The sequence below is a fragment of the Silene latifolia genome, chromosome 9 (assembly GCF_048544455.1).
Source record: "Silene latifolia isolate original U9 population chromosome 9, ASM4854445v1, whole genome shotgun sequence".
Classification (NCBI taxonomy): domain Eukaryota; kingdom Viridiplantae; phylum Streptophyta; class Magnoliopsida; order Caryophyllales; family Caryophyllaceae; genus Silene; species Silene latifolia.
Genome location: NC_133534.1, coordinates 5,573,133 through 5,588,631, shown reverse-complemented (window position 1 = coordinate 5,588,631; position 15,499 = coordinate 5,573,133). Strand labels below are relative to the sequence as shown.

Here is a 15,499-nt window from a genome sequence, read left to right as displayed (position 1 = left end):
AATTATTTAAAAAATATATTTATAATAGAAAAAAATAGGTTTTAGTTAAAAAAATGGTAAAAAACATGATTTGTGCTTAATTGCACATTTTTGTAAAGTGCGGTTAATTTGCTACAAGTGAAACTTAAGGGGCTTATTTGCACGTAGTTCATAAGTTATGGGAGTAATTTGCTACATCCCCGATTTTTATTCTAACCCAGACGAGACTTGTGTAACCCATATTCACCCTGATCTTTATTCTGACCCGATCAATTTGGAGGAGTTGGAACGAAGATCGTACGAAACCAACCACACCGCAAGTGACGTGGTGGAGCTAGAGAGGGGTTAACAGGGGCGCTTGTTTCGGCTGACGGTTGAAAATTACAAAGAAATTAGATATTTAAAATTTTCCAATTTTTTCGAGTTTCCTTTAAACCATTTACCCATTCGCCTTTATTGAGATTTTTGTCCCTGCTTGGAGTCAATTTCTATCTCTACCACTGCGACACCGCCTTACTCTTCTTCTACACAAAATAGGTCCTAAACCCCCAAAAATCGATCAACAAGGGCGTTGGTGTTAGGGAAACTCAGTATACGATCGAATGTAACACAGTAATAAGTTCATAATTATACAAGTCATCATTTTTTTTTTTTTTTTTTGAGAAAAACAAGTCATCATTCTTAGTTAAGACTTAAGAAGAAACGTGATCTTTTTACAAGTTATTAGATTTGCAAAAGTTGACTATCTTCTAAAAATGCATAAATAATTTTGTCAACTAAGATTAGTTATTTAAGCTAAATTTCATAAAATAATACGAGTAATTTGATTTATAAAATGAACAAATATTATCCCATAACATCAAGGGACTTCATTCTCATACATACGGAGTACTCCGTATTATTTTCCTCCACCAGAGCCATATTACGATTTCATGCATACGTAAAATTCATCATTAAAATTCTTTTGACCTAGAAAACACCTTGCAAATGCAATTATGAGCTTCAACAATTACAACTTATAACTCAATTTACTCAAAGATTAATTAACATATAATTATAAACAAGAAAAACAACAATAATTAATTACAATGAAATACTTGACTATCAACAATCATATTTTAACAACTTTAATCTTCCAAGAAATATTGTAATTAGACTAAATATTGAGAACTGTTAACTGATGCCATCATCGTTGCATCTCTCTTGCACCTCTTTGTTACCGGCGCACAAAACCTTATGATTAAACGTCGAGCCTTCGCTTCTTCCAACCTTTTACGTCGAGCTGACTCTTCATCGTCTTTCTTCTTTTGTTCTTCATGATCGCGAACTCTTTCAAGAACCCGTCTCACATCTCTTTTCATGTATTCTCCATCTCCATTATTATCTTCATAAAACATTTGATGGACCATACTCAATGTACTCAAAACCTTCTTAAGCTCATCATCCATTGCTATTAGCTCATTATCAACTTCCCTTTTTCTTTTTTCGTCTTCAAAGAAACAATAAGGAGCAATCTTGATAACATTAGCCCTACAAGATTCCTCCCAAACATCTTCCTTATCATCAACGATCAAAACGTTGCGTCTATCCAATAACACAATATCAAGCCCTTTCTGCCCCTCATGAGTACAATCCTCCCTACTAATAATCTTCTTCCAAAACACGGACCCACCATCATCTTGGTTCGATCCAAGAGCTAGCAAATCCGCCATAGTATGAGCATAGTCACGTGTCCCCATAGTATAGATAGACAACTCAAACATATCACTAGCTTTCTTGAGAAACTCACGTACACCTGGCCGTAACTTGACTAATTTTGATCCATCTTCAACCTTGTGCAGCTCACACGAGTCGTCCCTAACTCGTCGCTTGTCTTCTAAGGTGAGTTTTTTAGTTCTTTTTGCATGGAGGAGGGTGTTATCCAAGTCGAGAATTAAATTCAACTTCTTTTGCCCTAGAACAGCTTGTGAGTCTTGATCTCGAAGCTGGTCCATCTTGGAAAGAATTTTGGTCATATTAACTCGAATTTTGAGACGAGGACACTTTTGCTCTTGCATGGCTTCTTGTTTCATCATTACGTAGAAAGTTATTATGAATGTAATACAATGTTTGTGATTGTGATTGTGATTGTGAAGTAGGGTTTTTGCAATGTTTTTTAATTGAGAAAGGATTAATTCATTTTTATATATATACATATGATGTAAGGAAGTCGAATAGAAGTCATATTAGGATTTAGGTGTACAAGTTTCCGAAATTGATAAGATGTAGTAATTTGTTGTTAGTAGGTTTAAAATTGTTTAGCTTGCTACTAACGCACCGTCGACAGCAAGTAAGTCTGAAATTTCCCAACGCAAATTAATAATTAATCGAACTAATTAAGTGATTAACTTTAGGACAATGTTATAAGGAAATTACCTGGAAAAAAAAATGTAAAACGATTTTTTGTTTACAATTACAATCACACGATGATAATTGTTAAATGTCACGAATGATTGATTGGTCCCTAAAGTGATGTACTCGTATTTTATTACCGAGTGACAAATAAAATGAATATCTATATGTAATAGATACGGTCATACAAAATTACGAAGTATAATCGGAAAAAAACGAAGATCATTTATCAATTATATTTTCACATGCAACATAAACAAATATGTTAACTAAATTATTATTATAATATGTTTAAAGGTTTTTTAGTAACCTGAAATTATTTTTTCAGCTTTTTATTCTTATTATATAAAACTTTATTAACTCTTTGAATGTTTTAGAATTGAATTATTATACTCCCTCTATTTTTCTATATATGACTTTTTCACATTTCGAGACACACAGTTATCTCTTCAATATCTCTCAAATTATATGATTAAATATAGTGATATATATACTCATATGAAATAATTTTTCATAAGGAATTTAAGGGTATAATTTTTATAATTTTTTACTAAATATATTTTTGTAAATATTAAAGTCCAAGATTCGCCTCGAAAAAGTAAAACGTCATATATTAAAAAATGGAGGGAGTAATATGTTTAAAGGTGTGCATTAGGTATATTTCCATATTGTTTTTGCGAAGGCTTGAAGGTAAATTCCTTGGGAATTTCATGTAATTTTTAACCCCTAGACCCCCACCCGAAAAAGCTACGTACGATGTAACTGTAGCATCTTCCGACTCCACCTTTGCTGACCATAACGGTAGGTTAGATAACTTAGATTAACTAGATGCTTCCTGTAATAAAAATTCGATCTTTCAAAATTCAAACCCTATTAATGGGTAAGAGTAGTTTTCCTATTAGGAAAATCCATTTTACAATAAAACTTACGTAAGGCCACGTCACATAAATATTTGTGGAGTACAAAAACTCAATGCACAAGGGGCATACAGACGGTTGCTGTCCTTAATGCTTTGTGATTAATTTGTACTCCTTGTCATTTACTCCATCTTTGAATTGTATCATCCTCGGTAAAAGGAAACGTTGCCGTTTTCATATCTGCATAAATTGTCCTGTTTCATTTCACAGTTCACGTTAAATTACTGTTCACTTTCTTAAATCATTTCCAAATTCCAATGGCAACCAAAACATGTTTTCCAGAAGATTTAGTAGTAGAAATTCTAGTAAGAATGCCAGTCAAATCAGTTTTGAGATGCAAAGCCTCATCAAAGCATTATTACTCTTTAATTCGTGGCCAATGCTTTATTCTTCGACACCTTCGCCTTGGAAAACTCAACAGGTCGTTTCTGAGTCCAGTGTTAGGTTCTGTACATGTCTTTGCGCGGGGAGGGCATGGCAAGGTGTTGGAGAGGACACCTTGCATCGTTGAAGAGTTATCGAATGTTGACGGCCATTATCATAAAATTCAATCCATTTGTGGACCTATAGATGGTCTCTACTGTGTGATAGAAAGAAATAACAACTCTTCTAGACGCCGCATTGCATTATGGAATCCCGCTACTAGGGAGCATTTTATCCTCCCTAATCCCGAACACAATAATTATTTTGGAAAAAAAACTAGGCTAGAAGCCGGACTGATTGATGATTTTTGTATTCGAGCATTTGGGTTTGGGCACGATTGCAATGAAAATAATTACAAGGTTGTTATAATTTACGCGCTTATCTCAGATATGCTCGATAACAAGCTGTATTTTTACATCTTTGATGTGAGTAAGCGCGAATGGAGAAATTACGAGGAGATCATTAGTTTAAATCCTTGGAACATTGAATCTAATGTTGGAGTCTTTGTTCGCGGGGGTTGTCATTGGGTATGTCCGCCCCCTCTACAAGGTACTGTTTCTGGGTATACGATTCTTGCATTCGATATGTCTATGGAAAGACATAGAAACATTCCATTACCTGAAAGCGTAATTGATGAATACGTATGGTCTACCAATTCGATTGTGACGTTGAATGGGTGTCTAGCTTTGATTAATTCCCCAGGAGTGGATACGAAGGAAAGGTCTTGGTGCTTCAATGTATGGGTCATGGGAGAGTATGGTGTAAATGAATCATGGATATTCTTGTACCGAGTTTCACTAGCACCTGGGATTGTTGGTCGGTTTTTGGGGCTTATAGGGGACCGGTTTTATGTCGCAGAAGAAGAGGGGTGTCTGGTTTCGTATAATCTCCGCTCCAAGAATGATGAACGTTATGATATTATAGATAACAACGTTCGTCACATAGTGCCTTACGAGGAATCCCTTGTCCGCATTGTCGAGTCATAGTCCCTGATGCTCAGTTTGCTCAGTGTTCTAGCAGGTTTGTCCTTCCGTATGCTATCATTTTACTGCTATTAATAGAGGAGTAAGTTTATAAAAGTGGACCGTCTTACATAAGAATTACCGTTGATTTTTCAAGTTGGTCAGATTAATTGATTGGTGGTGATGAATGCATTTGTATTTCCCATTTATTTTTGAATGCTAATTGGATCATTAATTTCGGTAAGATTAATTTACCTCGTATTGTGTTCTTCTGTGTATAAATTTACCTCTTTTCACTTCAACCCTTCATACTTCAAATTAATCTCGCTGTTTATTTACTACAACTATCTTCAATAGGAACCTGCTATGCTTCCGGCCATCTACACAGTGTACTTTAGGAGAAATTCCGTTAATGAAAGCCTGCACCCTGCAAAAAATTAAGTGAACAAGATGCAATTTTTATTCTTAAAGACGAATTTCTTTCTAAGTTGGCCGAATTAGAATTTGTGTTTGGTTGAGACAAATTCCAATATTCAATTTTCGATTAGATATACTCCGTATCAGACATTGCATGTTAGAAAAACCAGTATGAAGATTCCTTCCAGAAAACAGTCTGATTAATACACATATTAGAACCAAAATAACTCATAACCCGATACTATGAAGCAAACTACGGAGTAGTACTAGGCCCTGTTCTTTTCGCCAACAATTGGAAGGACGGACATTTATCTCAAAACTAATAATCACTAAGCTGACTCAACTATGCGTACAAGAGATTCCTCATAAGGCAGTAGTAGGTTACCATCCAAGATACCATAACTTTCTTCATCCTTAGAATAGAGATCATACGAGACTGGACCGCCGTCATCTTTTCTAATATAAAACCGTCCCCTTACAATCCCCAAATATAGACCACCGATCCCATCTGGTAGCATAACTCGATGTAAAATTTTCCAAGATTCAGTAACACCATACTCAGCCATAACCCACACATCAAAAGTCGAAGGCAGTATCGCCATATTATCTTCTCTTTGTACTTTCACCAAACCTAAACACCCATTAAAGGTGACAATAAACCCCTTGGACAAAGCATATTCATCTCCTACAGTAGGCAATGCTATGAATCTATGCGTCTCGGTCACCATGTCAAAAGCAAGAATAATGGTAAATCCCGGACGACCAGAAGACGCATATTCCCAATGACAAGCACCGTGAACAAAGACTTGAGTACAAAATGTGATGTGCTCAGGGACTACACCAGACCACTGTTGAATACTTCTCCATTCCCTCTTACTAATATTGAAGATATTGAACTTGGCATCAAGCGAAGAATAGGACGCGTAAATCAAAACAAACTTGTAATCATTGGTAATGTCATCATACCCAAACCCGTAAGCATAACGTGGTCCTTCACAAATGCCAAAATCATCGTGAACTGGAGGAACCGGAGGGATAAGGAAATGCTCCCTAGTAGACGGATTCCAAACCACAAAGCGGTTTTTCATTGAATCAATAACCAAGTAGAGACCTTCCACTGGATCGCAAACTATATGGCCATTGTAATTTGGCGGTTCATCGGCGAAGGGAGACGGGGCTTCTAAGACCTCAATATGGCCTCTCCTATCGAATAAACGTACCGAGCCTCGTATTGGAGTAACAATCGACTTGTCGTTGAGTCGGCCGAGGGTAAGGTGGCGACGAATGAAGAATTGGCTACGAATTAGGGAATAATGATGTTTTGATAGGGTTTTGCATCGTAAGATTGATTTAACAGGGAGTTTTAGTAATATTTCAGTCATTATTTCATCTGGAAATATTGATTCGGACGCCATTTTGGAGATAATTGTAGACTCGAATTTCAATTATATGGAATCTGAAATTAGAAGTGAAATCACAATTATGAAATCAATAGATATGAGCACAAATTACAACAAGCAATTTAAAATTCAAAAATAATATGAATTTAAACAAAAAAAAAATACCGATAGATAGAGAAAGGAGGCGAGCGAAGGCTGTTGAAGCCTTGAAGGTAAAGTGAAGTGAAATCAATGGCGGATATTATTCAGTTTAGAGAGAGAAAGAGAGATGTAGAGAGAGAAGGACTGAAGAGGAGAAAGTCTCGATAATCGGCGAACCGGGTTTTTTGGGAGACCAACTTTGTGGGTTTTATCCCATCACAGTCCATTTTTGTAGCTTTTCCGGCCCAAAATGTGTTCAGGATCATCATCGATTAACGGCTAAAGCCCAAGGCTTACTGTAATCTTTTATTCTTTACTGAGGCGGCGTTTGATGGGTCGTATTTTTCACATACAAATTTTACTCTTTTGCATTTTTTTTTTTTACATTTTTACTTTTGTCACTTTACCTGTCTTCGCCATAGGCAGAACTGCAGGAGCATTCAGACATTGTGGTCGTATAACAATATAATATCGGATAACGATACCATTAATATATTTGGAGAAGATTGTTGTACTGGTCAAGTAATTATTGTACAACCATAATAATTTAGGCGGAGTTATATTGAATAGAGCAAATACGGATTTTAGATCTAATAGGGTTGGGTTATTTAAGTTGGGTCATTTGGAGTTTGGACCACTAGTCAATATTACCAGGTCTTGATCCAACTAGGTAGTAAGCAAGCTGAGAAGTTATTTATTTGAAGGTGCCCTTCTCTCGTGGACAGACCCGTGAAGTTCTGACTTGAACCGAAAACCCAACCTAACTTGACCCGTTTTTCCATGGTCAAGACCCGAAATTCTTAGTGTCATCATACATTCATACCCAAACTCAATACAACAATGAATGACAAAATTGGATCGATCACACCGTAGAGACAATTCACTGAACCGCAAATTATATGCTTAAAGAAATTTGACTGAGTATTGGAAAACGGTAGATAAATCTTCCAACGCCTTGAAATGGCCTCTCCGATCAGAAAGGATTACAGAGGCTAATATTGGACTTGCAATCGCCTGGTCGACGTCGTAGAGATTGTCGTTGAGTTGACCAAGGTTAAGGACTTAAGGTGACGAAGAATAAAGTATTGACTATGAATAAAGGAGTAATAATGCTTTGACAAGGTTTTGCATCTTAAAATTAGATTTAACAAGGAGTTCTAGTAGTATTTCTATCATTATTTCATCTGGAAATATTAAATTGATACATACTTGGAAATTCAATTGATACAGAGGAACCCAAGCCTAAAACCAACACCGAGAAGATGATACACACCGAAATCTTCAAGGCCCAAAGCATTGTCATTATCACAAAAAGAAGGATAAGTCACACCATAATCTTTCGACACTGTGTAATCCCCGCCATCATAATACAGTAACCGGTTTTTTCGTCGTGACTCAGCTCCGTAAGGCCTCTTGATAGTGAATATAGCTTCGACCCCAATCAGCCACCAACGGTCAGTGTCAATTGATTGAAGAGTAGACGGGCTGCGCACTTTTACCGATGGAAAATGACATGCTTGTGTGTCATCAACTGGAATAAGTGCAAGGTGATAAACATGATTAGATCTTCGTAAATAACCCACTAGTTTGGAGTAAAATCCTTCAAAATTTCCATTATTTCAGCTTGCTTTGCTTTCAGTTCTTCATCTATTTTTAGTTGAAATTCTGCAAAATTAGACAAATGTTTTTGCTCTAGTTCATGGATATCCTTACTATGGTTACCTTTCAAATCCTCTATATCCTGGCTATGCTTACACTTCAATTCCGCCAATTCCCCCAAATGCAGACGCTTATTCTCTATTAATTCCGCATCCTTCCCCAACATTTCCAAGATGGGACGACCTGTCACAATGTCATTACGAACCCACCTGGTGTTCAGCCTAGACTTAACATCGTACTTCGACCAATCAAATAGATCAAACATCCTGTAATATTCAACTTGACATTGATCCAAAATGTTAATCTGCGGATTCTTAAGAAAGCAAAGTCCTTCACGATTAACCATCATTCCCAGACACATTAGATCTTTCATCAATGCTTCTAATTCACAGCCTGCAATAATCTCGCCATCACCAATTTTAAATAATTCAAATTCCTGCCCTTCTTCCGATTGGACCGTCTCTACATGGGTCCAATACTTTTGTCGTACAGGAGCAATGTAAAGGTTGTCAATCTCATATACCTCCAGAGTTTGTGTATCTTTGCAACACAGGAATTGCTTGTCGGACTCGAGCATGTAGCATGCCATTGTTGTCAGATCTGTCAATTTGGAACAATAATAAAGCTCTTTTCGACTGAAATTGTCTGACCAAAGTGAATGAAAAGGAACTGAACTGAAATTAACTAAAAAAAATCAAAAATAGCAGGGCTAAATCATGACAAGAAACCGATAGACATTTGCATTTGTTTAATTTATACTATTTAACTTGTTATAAGTTTAAGACGAACATTTTTCGTCTCAAACAAGAATTTATGATGTCCCATATATTACAAGTATAAGAATGTTTAATGGCAAGGAAGACAGCCTTAGATTTGGTTCAAACAAATACACAAAAAACATGGAGAACACATACAAATTGACGTGACCATACAAAAATCTACTGGTTTCATCATACGACACGGTTCTAAAGGATGATTCATGTCAGCCGACCCCAAATCATTTTGGGATTAAGGCTCTGATGTTGTTGTTGTTGTTGAGAGGTATAAAACCTCATTACAACAGCTAACTAACTAATCTTTGTCAGAATATCTGAAAAATAAGCAAATTAATTAATAAGTTAATTATTCTCGATCTAAATTCTAATTTTTGCTTCCGCTATTGAATTTATTTTATGATATTTTGGTATTGAGAATATACGTGATCAAGTTTAAATAAATTACTTACACTTGGTATCAGAGCGAGTAGTCACTTCTGACTTGCTTGAATCGGGAAAGTTAAGTTCTCGTCTCCCTTATACAAATATTGTGGTCTGGAATTTAAGCTTTTGGTGGCGTATTTTGGACTGTTAAAAGTCTTTCTCTTCTGGGTTTTAATGGAATTGAGAGGCTGAAAATGACTTTTATAATGTTTTTTGGAAATAATGGAGTTGTTATGTGGGTTGAAAATGAAATAGCACCTTACACATATAATTATAATACTTTAGAGAAGTGATGTATCTTAGCTTGGCCTTTCTCGGCTAGTGGACATAAATTTCTATGTGCTTTAAAGTCTATTGCTTTTTTAATCTGTTGGACACTTATTAATTAGTTGTGACACCGCGCACTATTGGGATCAAATATCAAATGCTAATATTCAAATTAAAATGACATGAAACTACTAACAATCCGTTTTACCTGATCTATTCCCTGAATTGCCCGTGTCTCATGGAGTGCAGAAGGACGATTATCAGTGAGTAATAATAACGGCACAAAATCTTGAGTCGATGCATGAAAGAGCTTCATTCCCTAACACCGCTTATAACCCCTAAAAATTTATTCAACCATAATCTATAGTTTAAATCATGCTCTGTGTAGAAGGATGAAGACAAAAAAAAAAATGTACAGAGTAACTTACAGCTGAGCTGGATAGAGGTTAGAAACTGCAGAGCCGGAGGTCGTAACAACTACAGCAGGTTTCTTTCTGAGACCCTCTGGTATGCCCGAGAGTATGGAAAGCAAGTGATCATTCACTATAACATGCTGCAAAGAGGAGATGATCTTGATCCCGGAACTACACAAAAGTACTAGAATGGAAAATAGATTAAGCATACATATGTAAACAAAAGTACAAGGGACATTCTTGCAGAGTGAAACCTGTCCTACCAATAAGATCAAGCTAAGAGCCTCAGATCATCATCATCATCATCATCATGATAATATTCTTATCAATTAAGAGACGCCAAAGGGGTAGCAGCCAGTACAAAAAGACACCAAGAGGGTGACGCCCATATACAAAAATGAGATATGGATAATTAGGCTCTCAAACTATCATGTATAATTTTATCTACAAGAAGACGAAAAAACAAGTTCCGATTTAGAGAAAGCACATGGCCCCAGCCAAAAATAAAGAGGATCACAATAGCCAACTATTAGTCCAAAACGATAAAAAAGCTAACAATGGCCACTGGCCAACTCTTTACACGCGACCCTTTACCAAAACGCCAGTTGACGATAAAGCCAGGAGACAGACGCGTGCCACCAGGAAATATTATCAGTAAACAGCCAGGTCAAGAGTCACCTAATAGCAATAGATACAGTACAGGAGTGGTGAAAGAAACAAGTACGGAGTATCTGGAACAGAGATCATTCGTAAGAAAGAAGCACTTGATTCAGATTCTGTCCTGTGGAGCCACCCCAAACAATTGTTCCCATCAACATACAGTAACTTTTGTATTCATTCAGTTCAATCACGGAAACACAATTTTAAAGGGTCACTGCCCTGCTTCAACATATATCGAGTGAGCACAAATAGACTAGAAGACAAACATGGATTATCGTCTCTCATACTGAAAATTGACATTCAAAAACTCACAACTTGCAGAAACAATTGCACAAATAGACTACCAATTTCTCCTAGCTTGTACAGCCAAATACTCACAAATTTCACTTTTACGCAATTTGCAAAAACAAACCAACAAGTTGAATATCCCTCATAACAGTCCACTCACAGAATAAAGTAAACGTAAATTCAAAGCAAACGGAGTACGGAGTATTATTTAATAACCCTCTTGCTAACAATGAGGGTTAGCATTCATGAAGTGCAAGTATATTCAAAGAAAACAGAGTATGCCATAGAGATCCTGTAACATTCATCATCCTTAGAGCGGAGGACATAATAAACCAACCACACCAGCCTCTCCCTCTCCTACACAAAATCGGTCTCCTACAAGCGCCGAAAATGAACCAACAATGACGTTGGGTGTTCGGGAAACTCGGTACAAGATCGACGGTAATAATAAAATCACAATTATACAAGTGGTCATTCTTAATTTTGAAGAGTCGTTATCTTATACTCCATAAGATTTATGTAAGTGAAAGACTCACATCCCTTTGTTTTCTGATTGACTAATATGTAATATATCGATAACAAACAAATTCAAACATCCAAAACGGAAGAATCGTATCAAGTTTGGCTTATGGCTCTCTAAAATCTCTAATCAACGAATCAACGAAGTGCAAAATAGTACTTCAATCAAACCCTTATTTGTTACTCAACTAGAAAAGCATACCACTCGAACTAACCCTTGATGGTCGTATAACAATCAATGAAATTTTAAACGATGTGCAAAGTAATTCGGTTAGACCCTCACTTGTTACTCAACCGCAAAAGCATACCCAATGATGTGCAAAATACTTCGGTTAAACCCTGGTACAAGAGCTTTATGGAACAATATTAAATAACATGACATTTAAATAAGACCGTCTTACAATTGCCGGTTTTAATTTGCTTCAACTGATCAACTATCTATCTTAACATCAAACATTATCACAACAATTAAAAGTTCAATTATCTTAAATTAATAACAAAACATCTAGAGCTTAGTAAACTGACTTAATGATGCGTACTAGAGATTCCTCGTAAGGCAGTAAGCTACGAAAGACATCATCCAAGATATCGTAATGTTCTTCATCCTTAGAATAGAGATCATACGAGACCATACACCCATCACCTTTTGTAATATAAAACCGGCCCCTTACAATCCCCAAATATCTACCACCAATCCCATCTGGTAGCAAAACTCGATGTAGAATTTTCCAAGATTCTGTAACACCATACTCAGCCATAACCCACACATCAAAAGACGAAATTAGTACTGTCATATTATTTTCTACTCTATTTTCTACTTGTTCATTGACCAAACCTAGACACCCATTAAAGGAGACAATAAACGCATCGGACCAAACATATTCATCTCCTACAGTAGGCAATGCTATAAATCTATGCGACTCAGTCAGCATGTCAAAAGCAAGAATGGTAAATCCTGGGCGACCAGAGGACGCATATTCCCAATGACAAGCACCGTGAACAAAGACTCCAATACCAAAATTGATGTGCAAAGGAACTACACCAGACCACCCTTCAATACTTCTCCATTCTCCTTTGCTAACACTGAAGATGTTGAACGACTTGGCATTAGGCGCAACTACATCTACATCCTCGGAAATTAAAACAAACTTGTAATCATTTGTAATGTCATCATACCCAAACCCGTAAGCAAAACATTGTAGATCACGAATGCCAGTATCACTCGAGTTTTCTTCAGAAGGAACAGGAGGGAGAAGTAAATGCTCCCTAGTAGACGGATTCCATACAGCAAAGCGGTCTTTCATTGGCTCAATAACCAAGTAGAGACCTTCTACTGGATCATAAGCTACATGCCCATGGTAATTTGGCGGCTCATCGGCGAAGGGAGACGGGACTTCTAAGATTTCAATGCGGCCTCTCCTATCGAATAAATGTACAGAGCCTTGTATTGGACTAACAATCGACTTGTCGTTGAGTCGGCCGAGAGCGAGGTGGCGACGAATGAAGAATTGGCTATGAATTAGGGAATAATGATGTTTTGATAGGGTTTTGCATCTTAAAATTGATTTAACTGGGAGTCTTAATAGTATTTCTATCATTATTTCATCCGGAAATATTGATTCGGAAGCCATTGAAGAAATCTATTACTACAAGCAATTTAAAATTAAAAATAATACTCCGTATGAATTAAAACAAAAAAAATTACCGATATATAGAGAAAGGAGGCGAGCGACGGCTGTGGAAGGTAAATTGAAGTGAAATCAATGGCGGATATTATTGAGTTTAGAGAGAGAAAGAGAGATGTTGAGAGAGAAGGAAGAAGAAGGGTTTAGGTTAGTGAAGGAAGTGGAGAAGGTCTGGATAATCGGCGAACCGGGTTTTTTGGGAGACCAACTTTGTGGGTTTTTTCGGCTTGTTTAGGTTTATCCCATCTCACTATCTCAAATAGGGCAGAGCAAAAAATCCGATTATCCAAACTGATCCGATATCCGATCCGAATCTGATCCGAATGTTTGGATATCTGATCCGAAAGTGAAGTTTGGTTTGGATATCTGATCCGAAATCTTTGGTTTTGGTTTGGATATGGATATTAGAATTAAAACATTTGGATATCCGATCCGATCCGAAAGTATAGTTTTCTAGTATAATTTCGAGAAAATAAAATTTTATTTGATACAACTTAATTAATGTTTAAAATATTAGCGAAATATCTAGGTGGTACTTAAATTTTATGTCGAGAACATTGGAATAAGAATATTAAAGAAAATCATCATGTAAGACTATGAATATAATCGTGTTTCAAACTTAATTTTAAAGTAAATTCTAAAGTATGGATATCCGATGGATATCCGCATCCGATCCGATTATTTTGGATACCCGAACATTGGATATCCGAAACATTTGGTTTGGATATTGGATATCTAACTTCAGGATTTTTAATATGGATATCCGATCCGAACTAGCACTTTGGATCAAATACCCGATCCATACTCTGCCCTAATCTCAAATGTGTTCAGGATCATCATCATCAATTAACGGCTAAAACCCAAGGCTTACTGTATTCCTTTATTCAGAGTCTCCTATAGGACGTCCTATAGAAAAACTAGTTTAACAGAAGAGTTGAGATAAAAAAAAAAAACAAAAATAAAGAATTATGGGAAAGTAATTAAGAAAATGTGGCTTAGACCAAATAGAAAATTATGAGTTTATCTCACTTGGGTCCCACTCCATGTCTCCAATTTTTTTTTTTTTTTGACAACAATCAACTTTTATAAATGAAACGAGATCATACATTGTGCATTTACATATTAACTAGTTACAAGTTTACAACGTAAACAAGGGGGCATTAGACACTCCTAAACTATTAGTCTCCATGTTGTACCATGTTCATGATTTGGTGATTATTCAGCATACAAGTTACTTAATCATAATTTCATGATACATTTTGATATTTCATTAAGAACAAAAGTGAAACTTATGACTTGGCTTATAAATATTGGATATTAAATTAAAATGTCTAGTTATTAAGTTAAAAGCACATAATTTACAAATTAAAAGGTGAATTATCTAATATTAATATTTACATTTTAACCTTCAAAATTTGGGTTTTTAATATTTATTTATCTTTTATATGTTGGATTTTCAACTTAACATGTGGTTTTTAAGCACAAAATATTGGGTTTTCAACTTTTTTTATTATATTTAACATTGAAATTTCTGTGTCATAAGAAAACATTGAATCCAAGATAATCAACTAATAGTTTCATTGTTAAAACCTTTGGGTTTCAACTTAAAACATAAAAAACGTCATACTTATGATTCCTGACTTTTTAGCTTAAAACTTCAAGTTCTCAAGTAAAATCCAGAATTTTGAACTTAAAAACACAAAATTTTAAGTTAAAATTAATATTTTAAAATTGGATCTCTTATATATTTCAACCTTTCAAGCTAAAATCAAGGGTTTTAAACACAAACTTGAGCTTAAACTTATAATTAATTTCTCAACCAAAAGTATAATGATAGAGGTAAACAACCATTATTTCTAAAAACAAATTATAATTGATGATAATTTAGGCGTTTATTGCTGGTGCCAAACACCAAATATCACATAGCCAACGCGGGATTCGAACCCACACCTTGTGTATTACACATGCTCTTCCATTTGAGCTAGTTAGCTTTTAACAAAAGCGCAACTTAAAACCTGAGTTTTAAAGTTAAAATCCCAAATTATTTGCTTAAAATCAAAATTTGAAAAACAAAAAAATTGAAACGACGGAGCATCAGTCAAGATTTCAATTTGACAACCAATGCAAACAAATTGTTCATGACACGAAATAGTGCACAAAAACATACGATTTGACAAAC

At 35.7% G+C, this 15,499-nt stretch overlaps 3 protein-coding genes across 4 annotated transcripts; 1 reads left to right on the top strand and 2 right to left on the bottom strand.

The window, feature by feature from the left end:
• Positions 1-1,130: 1,130 nt before the first annotated feature.
• Positions 1,131-2,051, bottom strand: LOC141600506 (RNA polymerase II C-terminal domain phosphatase-like 4). The gene has a single exon (XM_074420747.1). The coding sequence runs from the start codon at positions 2,049-2,051 to the stop codon at positions 1,131-1,133; it is 921 nt and encodes a 306-aa protein (XP_074276848.1).
• A 1,493-nt stretch (positions 2,052-3,544) lies between these two features.
• Positions 3,545-4,696, top strand: LOC141600505 (F-box/kelch-repeat protein At3g23880-like). The gene has a single exon (XM_074420746.1). It carries the CDS (start codon positions 3,545-3,547, stop codon positions 4,694-4,696), a length of 1,152 nt encoding a protein of 383 aa, XP_074276847.1.
• Positions 4,697-7,743: 3,047 nt separating this feature from the next.
• LOC141598853 (F-box protein CPR1-like) lies at positions 7,744-13,438 on the bottom strand. Of its 2 annotated transcripts, XM_074418659.1 has the most exons (3): positions 10,184-13,438; positions 9,964-10,093; positions 7,744-8,889 (listed from the first exon to the last, which is right to left on the bottom strand). In XM_074418659.1, exon 1 carries the CDS (start codon positions 13,264-13,266, stop codon positions 12,148-12,150), a length of 1,119 nt encoding a protein of 372 aa, XP_074274760.1. In that variant the 5' UTR covers positions 13,267-13,438; the 3' UTR covers positions 7,744-8,889; positions 9,964-10,093; positions 10,184-12,147. The 2 variants fall into 2 exon arrangements, with proteins under 2 accessions (XP_074274760.1, XP_074274761.1); XM_074418660.1 differs by lacking the exons at positions 9,964-10,093; positions 10,184-13,438 and adding an exon at positions 9,515-9,655.
• Positions 13,439-15,499: the final 2,061 nt, after the last annotated feature.

What these genes read in the sequence shown, in the direction of transcription:
- LOC141600506 (XM_074420747.1), bottom strand. Translation starts at nt 2,051, where the DNA reads ATGAAACAAGAAGCCATGCAAGAGCAAAAGTGTCCTCGTCTCAAAATT.
- LOC141600505 (XM_074420746.1), top strand. Translation starts at nt 3,545, where the DNA reads ATGGCAACCAAAACATGTTTTCCAGAAGATTTAGTAGTAGAAATTCTA.
- LOC141598853 (XM_074418659.1), bottom strand. Translation starts at nt 13,266, where the DNA reads ATGGCTTCCGAATCAATATTTCCGGATGAAATAATGATAGAAATACTA.